This window comes from Balaenoptera musculus, chromosome 7 (assembly GCF_009873245.2).
Source record: "Balaenoptera musculus isolate JJ_BM4_2016_0621 chromosome 7, mBalMus1.pri.v3, whole genome shotgun sequence".
Classification (NCBI taxonomy): Eukaryota; Metazoa; Chordata; class Mammalia; order Artiodactyla; family Balaenopteridae; genus Balaenoptera; species Balaenoptera musculus.
Window position 1 is genome coordinate 107,482,352 of NC_045791.1, and position 15,161 is coordinate 107,497,512.

The 15,161-nt window shown below is 49.0% G+C and overlaps 1 protein-coding gene across 1 annotated transcript; it reads right to left on the reverse strand.

The window, feature by feature from the left end:
- Positions 1-3,461: 3,461 nt before the first annotated feature.
- ARL4C (ADP ribosylation factor like GTPase 4C) lies at positions 3,462-7,507 on the reverse strand. The gene is made up of 2 exons (XM_036858697.1): positions 6,367-7,507; positions 3,462-5,169 (listed from the first exon to the last, which is right to left on the reverse strand). Exons 1-2 carry the CDS (start codon positions 6,939-6,941, stop codon positions 5,142-5,144), a joined length of 603 nt encoding a protein of 200 aa, XP_036714592.1. The 5' UTR covers positions 6,942-7,507; the 3' UTR covers positions 3,462-5,141.
- Positions 7,508-15,161: the final 7,654 nt, after the last annotated feature.

A 15,161-nucleotide genomic window follows, 5' to 3' on the forward strand; every position in this document is an offset into this window, starting at 1 on the left:
TCAGTACAGTGGAGGTCACAACTGTTGGTGGATATTGTTTTAATAGCATTTTTTACACGATGAATATGGCAACACAGTGCACTTCAAATTATACAGCAACGCAACATTTCATCTCTGGATCCACACATATACTTATGAAATAAGCTGTTGCAATTGTCATGACTTACCATGATGACTTTTCAATTATACATTGAAATTATTTTAGCTTTTATGAGACATGGGCATTGAAAGTAATTGCACAGGGAGTTAGCATTTCAGGAAATGAATATAATCAGGAGTAGCCAGTAGAATGATGAGAATTCTGCCAACAGCAGATGTAAGGAGGCTTATGGTCCCCCACAGTCACTTGATGAAAACTTCCACTAAAGGCTCTATGCCCTGAATCTCCCAGGGAGAGATGTTTTCCTTCTTGAAGTCTCCTTTGGTTGACTCTGTGAGGTGGAGTTCTCTTATCAGTGGTAATGAAGAGGGAGTCCATGATACTGGGCTTGTCCAGAATGGCACGAGCAGAACACTCCCGGGAGCCAGGGCAGCGGCGCAGAGAGAAGGGCGCCCTGTCCAAGCGGAACACACAGCGTTTACAAGTGTCTCAACTCGCCTTGCAGGTTGGACAGTGCTTTCTATTACCTCATGTTATCTTTAGAATCACCCTGAGGGACGGGCGGGGCAGGCACCCTCGGCCTCACAGGGTAGCAGCAGCAGGGGTGGGTGGGGATCTAGGCTGAGAGGTTAGCTGACTCAGATCCCAATGCGGGAACACTGATACCCACCAGCCCCAGGGTCCGTCGCCTGCGGTATATAAATATAAGGCAGGGAGCCATTGCCCCCAACACAGTTTCTTGAAAGGAATACCAGAAAGAAAATTCTTCAAGGATGGAAACTGGTATAAGAGGCATAGTGTTTTTCTAGACACTGGGCTGTGTTCTCTAAGAAGGGAAGGCAAGGTGCCGGCATTGGGGCCAGGCCTGTCAGTGTGAGCTCTGGGGAGTGGGTGGGAAGTGGTGGTCCCCCTGTCAGGAGGGTGCAGGCAGGTGACGCCAGCCTCCACCCTCTTCTACCCGGATGCACAGTCCCAGCTTTCTCCTACTCCACGCGCAGCAGGTCGGGGAGCCTCCAAAGGCTCAGCCTCGGGGTCTCAGGAACCCGTGGGCTTCAATCTGGGCTCCACCCTAAACAGCCAGTGACCTCGGAGGAGGGTGTCTAATCTTCGTTCACCTCAGTTTCTTCATCTATAAGTGCAGATATCGTTGATTGATTATTTATTTATTTGATGCATGAATTGATCTCTTGGGGCTCTTGGGAGGAAAAAAGATCAAGCAGATAAAACACTGAGGATGGGGATGGTGCCCAGCCCACATGAAGTGCTCAATAAAGATTAGCAGTGGCTATTACCATGATTACACAGGACTAACGGGAATAGAAAGAGCTGTCCTTAACATTACTACGTGAGAGCAATTTTAATTAATAAATGCAAAAGAGATGCTTGTCTTCTCAAACCCATGCTATAGATGGGTTAAAAAGTGACTTGTTTTGGTTATTTCTTTCATGCCGTGCTGTCACACAATGAGAGTACCTCAGCATAGAAGTTCAGATCATTCAAAGAAACACCCATGGCATGTTCTGAAAACTTAGGTGGGGTTAAACCACACAGCTCTTTCATTCTCACTTCTAATCTTGGGGAAGAAGCCACATGCCAGTTTCTGATACCCTCAGTTTGCAGTTTCCTCTTAGAAACTGAAGTTGCCCCACTCTGAAGTTCAGAAACCGTGCAAAACAGATGTATAAAGTGCTCCATTGTCTTGTGCAAATTCTATTTTAAAAAAGGTTTCAACTGAGCCAGGAGAACCAGAAGGAGAAGGCCGTTTTCCAGATAAGACACAAATTTGAGGAGAGAACAGAAATGCCTTCAGTTTGTCTCCTGGCAGGCCAAGGCCAAATTGTGGGCATCAGATGTGCACATGGCCGCAGAGGAGGAAAGGGGAGAGGTTAGGTGGACAGGCTGAGAGCTGGGAAATCAAAGGGGATCAAGTTCTGGGGTGTTCTTACTTTTTTGAGATCATTTCAGGCCTTTTATCTTCTGCTTTTTGCACCCAATTTGTCCTTCCTTACTACCATACAAATGTGACATCAAAATAGCCTATGATGTTGGTACAGAATTGTTCCAAGAGCACAGGCCCTGAAGACAAATGTAAAGGCACAAAAACAGTTAACTCGAGACACCTATTGCAAACACTTACAAATGAAGAACCAAAACTTTGGGGGGGAAGTTCAAATTGGGGAAAATAAGGCAGCTGCTTAGGACTAAAATTAGCCTCCTCAGTTGTTAGGCATCAGTGCATTTGTACTTACTTTCCTGGAAAACATAAGATGAACAATATCATCTAAGTACCAAGTATTACCTGGCTCCTCGGGGATTTCTTCCTTAAATTAAGGTTAAATTAAGGTTGCACCAAAAAAAAAAAAAAAAAAGAGGGTTCCAATTTTTGCTTCTTTTGATTTCTAATATTTCTACTCCTATAAGCAGTTTTTAGGTTTCGGTATTTAGAAATGGCATCTGTGCCCTTTTGATATAATTTGACTCCTAAACTTTAGCTTCTGTTGCAAAGTGAACAATAAAGTCAAGCCTTGCTCAGGTGCTTTACAAGCACTTCACAGTGCACTATTGTGTTTCATCCTCCCAACAACCATTTTGAGCCCATTTTACAGATGGGGAAATTGAGGTCCAGAGGCTGAGGAACTTCAGCAAACTCATGGGGCCCTGAGCATGAGTCAGAATTTGAAACTGGCTTTTTGGTTCCAAAGTGAAGACCCAGCCAAGCAATGAGTTTCGTTGCTTAATGTCTGCTGAGGGCCTCCATGAGTTACACTTTGAACCAGTCGGAGGGTCTACCGATTCTGGCCCAATCACTTTTTCTTTAGAAAGTGGACCTTTTCCCGCTGGTATGTACAGAGCAGGACAGTCTCACCACACCTCCTATTTAAGAGGACTCAGGTCTTGGAGTCTTTCTGATGGGTTCAAGAGTGATGAACTCAGCCCGGATACCAAGAGAGCAGCCAAGATGCTGAGCAGCGTGGTGATTACTCTGCTGTTACAGTACCACACAGATGTTTCCAATTTTACATAATCAGGTCATATATTTGAAGTGATTAACAATCACGACCTTTTTTAATAACTGAGAGGCTTGGCGCCAGCTGGGCATTGAGGCCATTTTCCTCAAGGATTTGTGAGGACCACTGACAGGTATCATAAGGGGGACAGGCACACAGACTCCTGCATCCGAGCCTCTAAATCTTCCATGCAGGGCAGGGCTAGACACTTAAACCAAAAAAGCAGAGGTGATTCATCCAGCCCTGGACCCCGTTAGACAGCAGAGACCATCTTGTGATCCATCCCTCCACTCAGGCCTAGAAACAAATAAGAGGCAACTTGAAAAACCATCCACAGACAATTTCCCCAAACGTTTGATTGTATAAATAATTTATTTCTGTTCACAGGATCATATATGCATATAAAAGGGAACGGGAACCCAAAGGGATGATCAGGACAGAGAATTACAGCAGTAGAAACGGAAACAAACCAGGAGACATAGTCCCAACACCATGACAGAGATTTCGTGAAGAGAATCGTTCGGAAACAAAACTGGCCTCCCTGTGTCTATGAGAAAACATTTCAAAAGCTTGTGTGGGGAGGCCAACTTCCTCTATGTGAAGCCCATTCATTCTCCGAAGAGCAGGAAGCATAATAAATCAGACGGCTACGTTGGAGGGGACCCTCCGGGTGACCGCTCCAAGGTGATTTAGCCTGTGTTTCCTCCATTTGGTCAGAGACGAAATGGGCTATTATTTGGGCAAACACTACAGAAATCAACTGAGACTCAACTATTGGTTGCTACACCACAGAGCTCTACTGCACAATTACTAACAGTTGACTGCACCCTTAAGTACTGATAATGCAAAAAACAAAGTCATTTCGCATCATTGGTAAAGCATGAGAGGATCTGAACAGTGATCTTGAACCAAAGTATTGTCAGCACGAGAAGGTTACAGTATTTGGCATCTGCAATGTCACAAAATAAATATATTATTCTCTCAATAGTGTGGAACTACCAAAATGTCAAAGTGCTTAAGAAATTGTTGCATGTGAAGAAAATAAAGAAAGATGGATTTTTTTTTTTAATAATTCTATACAGAATCTTCAGATGATGGGACCAGCCCATTTAGAAATCAGTGACTATGCTGTTGATATGTAAACTGAAATCTTGCAGGCTTTTCAACACTGCTCAGCTATATTTTCTCTATTGAGTTTCTACAAAAAGACCAGCATTGGAGGGGTACCAAATACACGGACAAAAGAGAAAAGGAAGATGGACTGCTAGGTTTCTTCTTTTAAAATATTTCATAGGAGAATTGGGTTTCAAGCAGGAAGCCGGGACTTCTACCTCTGGTTCTTAAATTAACTTTCTGAGTGCAGTGGAAAATAGGCATGGATTTATAATTTGACTATCTCACATGCTCACACACATGATCATACCCAATTTCTAAAGGCCTCCTTCGCACAGAAATTTATCATAGAGGGGGAAAAAAACGTAATTCCACCTGTAACCACGGATTCAAAGAGGAAATCAAAATCACACAGGAAGCGTTAAGTTTCCTGTTTGATACTGTGTTTCAGGGTAAATGACAGCTTCTGCAAACCAAGACTCGGTCCTGATTATAAAGGATTTTTTAAATTACATTATTAAAAATAGGTATTTCTTCTTCTTTCACTTTATCTATTTCCAAAGCCTCTTTCAAGTAAACTGTGAGGAGCCTGAGGACAGGTGACCATTACGTCACAGGCTTTCTTTTATCTCAAGCACTCACTGTGTCTGCATTTGCTCTGCAACCAGCTTCCACAAGAAGGAATTAGGAAGGACCTCCTTGTGCTTTTCCCTCGCCTTTAAATCCATGCAATGAGGTCGGCTTTTGCAACAAGGTGGGCTTTTATTTGTTGGTGCATGACATCAAATACTCTAGCGAGATATTTGTAATGAAAATACTGAAACCAGATAGGCCACGATGAACCAATTAGAAATCTGAACATGTCGCCACTTGCAGTGTAAAGGGATCTAAAAGGTCTTTTTTTCCTAAATTGAGTATTTCTAAGGTGAGTATTCATTCGTAGCAGATCTAAAAAAGAAAAAAACAAACATGTCTGAAAACCATAACCCATCATCAAGCGGTTAGGATTACAAGAGACATCCCTTGCCAAAACCCGCTTGTCATTCAGCACACATCTGCAGCTGGTGTGCTCACACAAGCCAAACAGTAGGCTACGAGAATTTAAGATTCCACACATACGGGTCTAGAAATGTATGCCGATTACACAGTGCAGAGGGAGGTCCCAGCATCTACACACACACCGCATCCAGCATTGATGTCAAGAGCCTTACCCTTTAAACACCTTTAACTATTCTGCAAACAGAAAATGCATCATTGGCCACCACCTCCAACAGTTTTTTGTTTTTGTTTTGTTTTTTTCTAATTTTTTTTTTTCATTGGTCTCTTTGTGTGATAATGACCTACACATGGACAGAGTCCAAACCATCTGGAAGATGTCTGATTCCAGGCTGAAAAGCAGTTCTCAACAAAACTGGTCTTCTGAAGCTACCACAAAGCACCAGGAAAGGGGCATTCTTCGCGGGCATTCCCCAGACGAGGCCAGCGCAGCGCCCCGTGCCTTCCGGCTGCCGTCCTGTTCCAGGCAGTCCTCTGATGGCCCAAACCAGCACCTCGTTTGGGCCCAGAGCAGGACAGATGAATTTTCACAGGGGCCTGCCCTGTGACATAAAATTGTCCAGCTTTCACAGCCCAAGGAGAGGCTGTCCCCCCCCAGCACCTCCCACTGCCACCATGCCCCCAGACGGGTACTCCCGGGGTTCTGGGAACCGCATACCTCAGGAAATTCACAGGTGCGATCCCCAGTGAGGGCGGGGAAACCTGAACTTCTGGCCCTGCTGGAGTAGGAAGAAATCGCTTTTGTCTCTGACATCTGAGCCTTCCAACCTGGGCCAGGAGGGCATACGGCGGGACCTGCACGTCCACTCCCCAGTGGGGGCCCCCAACCCTTTAGCAGCTCTGGCGTTCAGACAAAAGGTCCCCTGAGCTAGGGGTGGCGGCAGGTCGAGCTCAGGTTGGCAAGTCTGCCTACATACCCAGGTCGAGTCACTAGTCCTGCCTTCCGCTTTAAAAATTCGAAGCATCGCTTTGGTTCGCTGTCTTTGTTCGCGGGCGCGGGCTCTCGCTCAGCCATCCAGCCTTTCATTCATTCATTCCTGACTCGCTCGCTCGCCCCCCACCGGCTCGGAACGCTGCCGCGCGCATTACCGCTTCTTCTTCTGTTTGAGGGACTTCCTGCGTTTCAGGATCATCTCATAGAGCTTGTCCATGCCCTCGGTGAGGCCCTCGCCGATGATGGCGCACGCCGGCTGGACGTGGTAGGTGGTGGCCGGGATGAGCTCGTGCAGCGCCAGCTGCTTCTCGATCTCGGCCACGGGCAGCGACTTGGGCAGGTCCTGCTTGTTGGCGATGACCAACAGCGGCGTGCCCTGGTTCTCGGCGAACTTGGTCACCTTGTGCAGCTCCGTCTTGGCCTCCTCCAGCCGGTCCACGTCCACCGAGTCCACCACGTAGATGATGCCGTCCGTGCAGCGGCTGTAGGACTTCCACAGCGGCCGCAGCTTCTCCTGGCCGCCCACGTCCCAGAAGTGGCAGCTGATGCCCTTGGCCGTGCCGTTGCTCAGCTTGATCTTCTCCGTGTTGAAGCCGATGGTGGGCACCGTGTTCACGAACTCGTTGAACTTGAGCCGGTACAGCACCGTGGTCTTGCCGGCCGAGTCCAAGCCCAGCATGACGATGTGCAGGGACTGGAAGGCCGAGATGTTGGAAGAGATGTTGCCCATGGCTCCTCGCTGCGGCGCCGGCCACTGCGGCTGCGGCGGGAGGGCGCCGCCCCCCGAGCAGTTACGGGCCCGACGCGGCCGGGCGCACCTGGGCCCCGCCTGCCGCCCTCCGCCGCGGGCACCGGCCGAGCCTCGGCGTCCCCGGGGCGCACGGCTCGGCGCGCTCAGACGCCGCGGCCCCCGCGCCCGCGCCGGCCGGGCATCGCGTCTCTCGGCGGGCTTTTGTCTCCCGTGAAGCCGCCTCCGCTGCCGCGGCGCGGGATGCTCGCGCCCGGCGCCCTCCCCCCCCCCCCGGCCCCGGCTCGCTCTGCGGCTCCTTCGGGCCGCGCCCCCGCGCTCCCGCCGCTGCCCGGGCTTTCCGCGGCTGCCGGCTCGGGGCTCCGGGTGCCAGGCGCTCGCCTCTGCCTGGGCGGGGCCGCCGCGGGGCCGCTCCCGCTCCCGGGGCGCGCCTCGGAGGTGCAGGCGGGGCGTGGGCTTCCCCGGCTGTTGCTGCCGGCGCGGCCGCCTGCCTGTCCCCGCCGTCCCCTCGCTGCCGCCGCCGCCGCCGCCGCCAGCCTGCAGCGGCGGGAGGGCGCCCGGCTCCGCCCCTCGCGGGCCCCGCCCCGCCCCGCCCCGCCCCGCCCCGCCCCGCCCCAATGGCCCCGCCCCTCCCGCGGCCCCGGGTGGGGCGTGGACCTCCCCTCGCGGCCGGCGGCTTTCGCGCCCTTCGGAGCTTTCGAAATCGCCGCCGGCGTCCCCTCCCGCGCAGCGCCCAGACAATGGGCCCCGGAGCAGGCTCTTCCTCCTCGGCCCACTGACGCATCTTGTAAAAATAGCTCCCGGCTCCCGGAACTCCCCGCCCCCCGATCCCAGGCCAGCGGACGGCCGGCGGGACTGCAGCCGTGGGCGGTGCAGCCGGCCTCGGGGAGCGGGTCCGGGGGTCCAGGCTCCGTGGGCTTTGGCGCGGCTCGGAGTCCAGGGCAAGGCGGCCCGGGGCAGCTCTGCCCGAGGGGCTGGGAAGTGTCCTGGGCGGGGGTGAGAGTGCCCCGCTGGAGCGAGAGGGCGGTGGGTCAGGTTCCCCGACCCTCAAGAAAGGGGAAAGGAGAGAGCTGTCCGCAGTGAGCCAGCCCGGGCGCGTTTCCGCTCTCGCGCCCTGTGCGGTGCCCCGGACCCTGGCCCTCCGCGATGCCCTGGCTCGCTTCCCTGCCAGAGCTCCAAGGGGCTCCACCGGGCCACCGCCGCCCTTGGGGCGCAGGCCTGTGCCCAGGGTGCCCCGGAGGCCTAGCTTTTCCTGCCTGGCGGCAGCGATGCACACATCCAAACCTCGGCTTAAGGAGACCCTGTCTGCCCCAGATAACTCCGACGACTCACCAGTCCCAGACAGCCCCTTTGGCTGCCTTACTTGTGTTTCCACCGACTCTGCTGACATGCCAGGTCATGTGTTAGCATCTCGGGAGAGCACCCTCTACCACCCTCCTTTGAGACCTGAGAATCACCTGCCCACAGGTAAACCACTCCTCCTGCACTAGGCCCTGTAGACGCACTTGGGCCTGAAACAAAACGTGTCAGGAGCTTGGAGTCCGTGGCACCGTAGGTAAGAAACACCAATGCCCAGTGTCCGGTTTCCATCTCCCCTCACTCCAGTTCAGTGCTCTTATTCTGGTTTGTAAACACACAACCAAGGCTCATCCTCTCCAGGTGCCAAGGAAACTGAGCGTGCATTTCAGATGCACACAGGTCTGGGGCAGAGCTGCTCTGGAGGAGTAGCGGCGGAGGCAGAACGGATGGTGCCTTCTTGCCGACTCCAGCGTATGAGGCAGAAAGATGAGAATGGGGTCTAGGGGGCCGGAAATGAAAACGATAACCATTTATGAGTAAAACCCAAAATGTTATAGAAATACTTTCCTTTACCACCTTCGTTTCACAAGCTATGATAAAATAGGCAATTCTGTTGGTATCGAACCATGTGAGAAGACCTCATGTAAGATGGCAGGAACAGCCATCCCTCCTTTGGAACTCCCGTGGCGGCAGCAGTTTCCCAGACCGGGTCCAGGGCTGGAAAAGGCCTTGTGTATCATTCTGTCCAACCTGCCAGATGAGGAGACCAAGGCCCCGGGCGCTTGACTTCGCCAAGGCGGAACCTACATACAGGCTGCCTTCTCGAAGCCCAGTGCCAAGGGCTGAGGGCCTGCGTGCTCTCTGTCACTCCACACCCCACCCACACACTGTTTTAATTTAATGGGGAATGAAGTTGTAAGCAACCTGAATTAGTTGTGAAAGAAATTCAACTCAAATTGAGTTGGATAAAAATGGAAATATATTCACTGACGTAATGGAAAAGTTCATGATTACGATTCTGTTGAGGCATGTCTAGAAGCCATGGAGCTCAAAAGAAATCTTTAGACCAGGTCTCTCTCCATCTCTCTTCTGTTTTCCTACTGGCAGCCCTGGGCTCACATCCTCGGTGTAGATCCTAGAAAGAAAAAGGTGCATCTCTTTCCCAGTAACTGGTACAAAAGCCTGAAGGACACATCCCTCTGGCCTGTCTGGCCCAGCCCTGCATCGACTACGACTGTCCAGAAGGATGGAACACACTGATGGATGGGGCCCAGGGACTAAAACTGGGGAGGGGTGGTTCCCAAAGAAGAATCAGGCATCTGTTCCCTAAAGGGCTAATGGGGGTGGGTAAGCAAAAATAACAGATGTCGGTGTAATTTAGAATGATTTCATTTCAGTTATTGGGAACCCTGGGAAGACCGGATTTTGTGTTTTTGGAGTGATTCTTCTGGCTCTCTTCAAGGCCTGTCCCATAGATGGCCACCTGCTCGTGAGGCTGTTTCTTCTCTCCTTCCTCTGTGCTACAGACAGGACCTAGGCTGGGTGCCAGCCCGAGATGGGCCTTAGATTAGTAACCTGGGACCTGGGCATCTGGAAAAAGACAGACCAGACTGGAACCCTCTTGATCTGGCTCCCACAGATGATCTTACTGTAGGATGCCTTTCTCTTAGTTGCATCTATCCCCTGTCAGGTCTTGCTTTTATTTTAAGGATGGTAGGAGGGCAATATTTTAGTAAAACCTGCGATGTGTTTTCCTGGTGCTGAACAAATTCCTGCCGGCTGGGGCTTTGACTGCAGCACCACACTTTGCACCCCCTGTGATGGGGTTTAGTCATAAAGGGCTGTCTGTTGTCCAGTAGGAAAAGCAGATTAATAGACATTAATGGAGCCTTCCAGAACAGGGCCATTAAACAGCAACTCACCATAATCGAACAGCAACCGTGCTACAGTCTAATTTCACTCACCAGGTGACAAGTTGAATTTACAGTGGATAATTTAACTTCTGACAGGTAAAAATGTCATTTAGCTGAGTCACCTTTCCTTCCAATATGACTTTCAATTGAGAACCCCTGGAATTATGAAAAGGAAAGTAATGTTTACCAAGACGTCAGAAATGCAAGGCCCACTTCGAGCCATGAACGTAAGTGTCACCGCTAACGGCCTGGGCTGTGTGGACCGATTGGATGGGGGCTATACATTTCCCACCACGTTCTGGCCACGTGGCAATACCTAGGTTACCATTTCTCGAGCTCCCCATCTCTAAAATGTATCTAACACAGGTGGAGTTTGTGAAGATGAAATGAAATAATACACGTCAAGTGTTTGGCGTGGTGCCTGGCACACAGTAAGTGCCCTATAAAGGTTACCTGTGATACCTGCAAAAAAAACAAAAACAAAAACAACAACAAAAAAGAGTTTTACAATGGACACAGTCGTTTGAGTCTCAATGGTCGCCCCATCGGCAAGTATTCCATGGAGTGGAAAATACTGGCTGCAGTGTGCTACTTTTCTTCGTTTTAATTAATCAGAATAAGACATTTCTCAAAGAATAACATGTACCTGTGTCTTGCCCGAGATGAATTTCACGTCCAGCAACAGCGTTATTTCCTTTCCCTTCTCTTCTGCGTCGAGATGACTCTACACCCAGAAAAGAACTCAGTTCAAGTAAACAGAATGCGGTCACTTGGCAGTGATTTTGAAATTATATCCTAAAATATTCTCTTTTTCTTCCCTTGAAGGGCTTAGAAATCAAGTGTGCCACCAATTAAAATAACTTTTGAGTGGATCCAGCGAAGAGAGCAATATATTCCATCGTTACTATCTTTGCTTTAGGAAGGTTGATGACATAAGATGCAAAGTTGAGTGTGGATAAGGATAAATACCAGAACACGGGTGTGTGTGTGTCCACAGGCACGGAGTGTGTGTGATTATCAGCCTTTTCTGTTGGGATCCTTGGGTTCAGGTCCGCTGCCCCCTGTGCTTAGCTATTATAATACAGGAGTGCCCTCTACTGAGCTTCTTGTATACGAGATGAAGGCCTCCACAGAGGCAAATTTGCCTAGTGCCTAGTAAAAGTTCCATCCATATGTATTGAACGAATGAATGGATAAGAGACTCCCTAACCTGGTTCTCTATCTGGAGCTATGGGACTAGATCTTTTAGAGCCCCGCTTGTTAAATTGAGAAAGTGCTTCTCTTTGGGGCTCAGAGCCTGGGGGCGTCAATGCTCAGATGCAGGCTTGGTTCTTGTTTCCAGTGCAGACTAGGAGGGGTTATTTGCCAGGAAAGGGGACCAGGAGCCCGGCAGAGTATGCAGGGATGTTACCAGAAAAGCTGTTCAAAGAATCACAAATTAATGGAAGAGAGAGGAAATCAGCATGCAGGAAACCCAGCTGAGATAAGAGATTGGAAGAAATCAATTTTTGCATCTAATTCAGAGGGCAGGCAGCCATAATGGGAGAGGGACCAGAAGTCGAGAATAAAGGAGGCCAATTAGGCAGAGAAAGAACAAGGCTTGAAACTGCGGAAGCCAGGTGGGCCGGGATGGAAGTTCTCTGGTGGGAGTGTTTCCTTAACGAAGCTCCCCACCCACACTCCCAGAGTCCTAGGGAGGGCCGGACACAGAAAGTGTCATCTCTGGAGGAGTGCCCACCTCAGGGGACACAGGGAAGGGATGAAAAGACACTGGTTCCCAGGGGAGTTTTGTGGGCAGGGCAGTAGATTTTGGTGGAGATAAGTATGAATCTGTGATGCCTGCAGCCTTTTGCTTCATTCAAGGGGTCTGAAGCCTGGAAATAAAAAGGATCCACTCTTGGGCTTCCCTGGTGGCGCAGTGGTTGAGAATCTGCCTGCCAATGCAGGGGACGCGGGTTCGAGCCCTGGTCTGGGAAGATCCCACATGCCACGGAGCAACTAGGCCCGTGCACCACAACTACTGAGCCTGCGCGTCTGGAGCCTGTGCTCCGCAACAGGAGAGGCCGCGGTAGTGAGAGGCCCGCGCACCGCGATGAAGAGGGGCCCCCGCTTGCCGCAACTAGAGACAGCCCTCGCACAGAAACGAAAACCCAACACAGCCAAAAATAAATAAATAAAGTTATTTAAAAAAAAAAAAAAAAAAAGGATCCACTCTTAATTTATCCCTCCCCACCTTTCCCCTTTGGTAACCATAAGTTTGTTTTCCGTGTCTGTGAGTCTGTTTCCGTTTTGTAAATAAATCAGTTGTATTAGTTTTTAGATTCCACATGTAAGTGATATCATATAATATTTGTCTTTGTCTGACTTCCCTCAGTATGATAAATGCAAAAGAATCTGAAAAAATATATATGTATAACTGAATCACTTAGCTGAATACCTGAAACTAACACAATATTGTAAATTAACTATACTTCAATTTTAAAAAATCTATTACTATATTGTCCATTCAAGTTCATAGTTTTCATGAAAAACCAACAAAAAATCGCAGTTCAGATTGCCCTATTTCTGATTTTTGTGAAGCAGCAAGGCTGAAACAACTCAGGTTCTCATTTTCCCGACAACCACTACTAAGAGAATTTAGTGGTTGTTGATGGTTTTTTCCCCATTCCAGCCTTCATTATTAATGGTCAATCTCTATTATATGCCTGGGACAGGTATGAAAATTTAGAAGTCATTATCTTTCCTGTCAATGTTATTTTCAGATAAGATTCTTCTATAAGATCGTTTTAAATCTCTCCTTAAAACTTAAATTTCACCTCTTAAGTGAACTTTTATCAAGGACATTAAGACCCAACACGGAACTCAGGGCTGTCAAAGTGACAGAAAATGCTCACCTTACAGCTAGTCCTTTCAGCTGAAGGGGAAGAAAAAGCTTGGTATGCAAAAGTTATTTCTGATTCCTTTAATAATTCAATCACCGTAATTAAATTTCGACTCTAACAGCTACAGTGAAGGAAAAAAAAGGTGGGGGGGGTGGGAAACAATAACTCCCGGTGGTTGGTGTTCTGCACCATGAACCAAAAAGTATTTGATGGAAACTTGGATTCCTTTGCTTTCCCTTCCCCCTCCTCCCCCTGTGAACTGAGATGCCTATTATTTTCATTTAATTAAAACCTAGTCGGCTGGACCCGAGGGAGATGGAAACAATTGTGCTTTTGTGCCTCTATCAAGCCCTGTCGGCTCTCTTAACCGCCGTGGAGGAGGGCCAGGTGTGATGCCAGCTCTCCCATTGTCTGCTGTGTGGTCACTCAGGATGACTCTTCCCTTCGAATACAAGGCTCCTTGTGGAACTGTCCTCTCTGTGACTATGGCACAAACATCGGGATAGAGTTCTTCGGTTCCTTGCTGCTTCTGTTAGAGACATAGCCACTCAAGGTGATTATTTCCTCCTTCTGAGTTACACTGTGCTTACATAATCTAATCCTTTGCTTCATCAATCATAGAAAATCCCTTTTACTTTCTTGCCCCTGCCCTCTGCAATCTCCTACATCCTCTTTCCTAAGGTCCTTGGTGACCAAAGGAAAAACGCAAGGCCTTTGGGTTCCTTGCTTACCTGGCCTTTCAATGGATCCTGCTGATTGACCCATCCTTCTTAACATTTTTCTCTAAGAAAACCAGCTGGCCTGGCTAACCGGCAGTACTTCCCGCTCTACGCGCTGCTCCAAAGATGCGGGGCTGATCTGTGCTGATAACCGTCTGGGATGGAGGTACCTCATCCATCAGGACCTCCAAACAGGAGGCTACAGAGCCATGTTTCCCTCCCGTCTCTGATCATGGCCTAGACTTGTCCTCATCAGTCATCAGTCTACAGAAGGCTAGTGGCCCCCAGTGGTTGGTCTTGGACCTTCTCATCCTCTTGTCTCTGGGTAGTTAATCGCATCTACCTCTCCTGATTTCTCAGTCTCCATCACTGCCAAAAGCCAGAAGCTCCCAACATAGAGTATTAAACTAAAAGCTCTGTCTATATATGTCTCCACCAGGCTTATTGAGCAAGTGCATCCAACTAGCAGTAGATCATAGACAAACTCATCTTTCCCTTCTGTCTGCTCTCTCCCTACATTCAGTCAACCAGAATCCAGATAATCCTATTTTGAAATAGCTCTTGGAATTAAAACTATGAGCCCTTTTAAATCACATTTATTGGTTTTTTCTTCCATTCAAGACAAGTGTCTTTATTCATGTCTTTGATTAATGTGGTACTTACTTCTATTTTTGCATGTGGAAAGGAGCAAACTTCATCCAGTCACGTGCTCTGTCTACTCTGCTTGCATCCCTGGGGAAGAGGGTAGCTAATCTGATTGGCCAGAGCCTAATACTTCATTGGGTTACATCTCACTACCACTCAGTGAAGGGAAGTACCTTCAGGAGTTGATGCATTGTCTGTCTCCACCAGTCACAGGGTAGGTAAGCTCTGTGGGAATGGCCTTCTTATATTCAGAGGTAGAGAAGGCAAACCTCACTTGCATCCTTGGCCTAAGCTGCTTTCTCCAATCTAGCTTTTACCGCAGAGTTAGCAAAAGATGGGAGATTGGTCACCAGTGTTTTCCCAGCTTAATAAAGCAACGCTACCTGGTCCACACAGGGAGGTGATAAGCAAAGGGATTTAGGCCTCAAAACTCAATTCTCAACCCCTAACATGACCAAGGAGGACATTCCAAGAAACTCTGGCATCCAAAAGAGAATATGGGGAGACATGACCTCCACACAACATAGAGAAAACTCCAAAGAGAGAAGAGACCCAGATAAAAAGTCTCCAAGATGAGATGAAAGGTCTATTGGAGCAGAAAAATAAAAGCACAGGGAAGTGAATTTAGTTCCTCCTTTTTCTAGTTTTTGATATTTTCATCCTAGTCAAAGACATCTCAGTATTTATGGGGGGTCCAACCCTTTATTTGTTCAAAGAAGAGCCAGCCTTTCTCTCTTGAGAAAC

What these genes read in the sequence shown, in the direction of transcription:
- ARL4C (XM_036858697.1), bottom strand. Translation starts at nt 6,941, where the DNA reads ATGGGCAACATCTCTTCCAACATCTCGGCCTTCCAGTCCCTGCACATC. An exon ending in CTCAAACAGAAGAAGAAGCG is followed by an intron (nt 5,170 to 6,366) that starts GTAATGCGCGCG and finishes TTTCTTTTTTAG; the next exon opens with ATCTGCTACGAATGAATACT.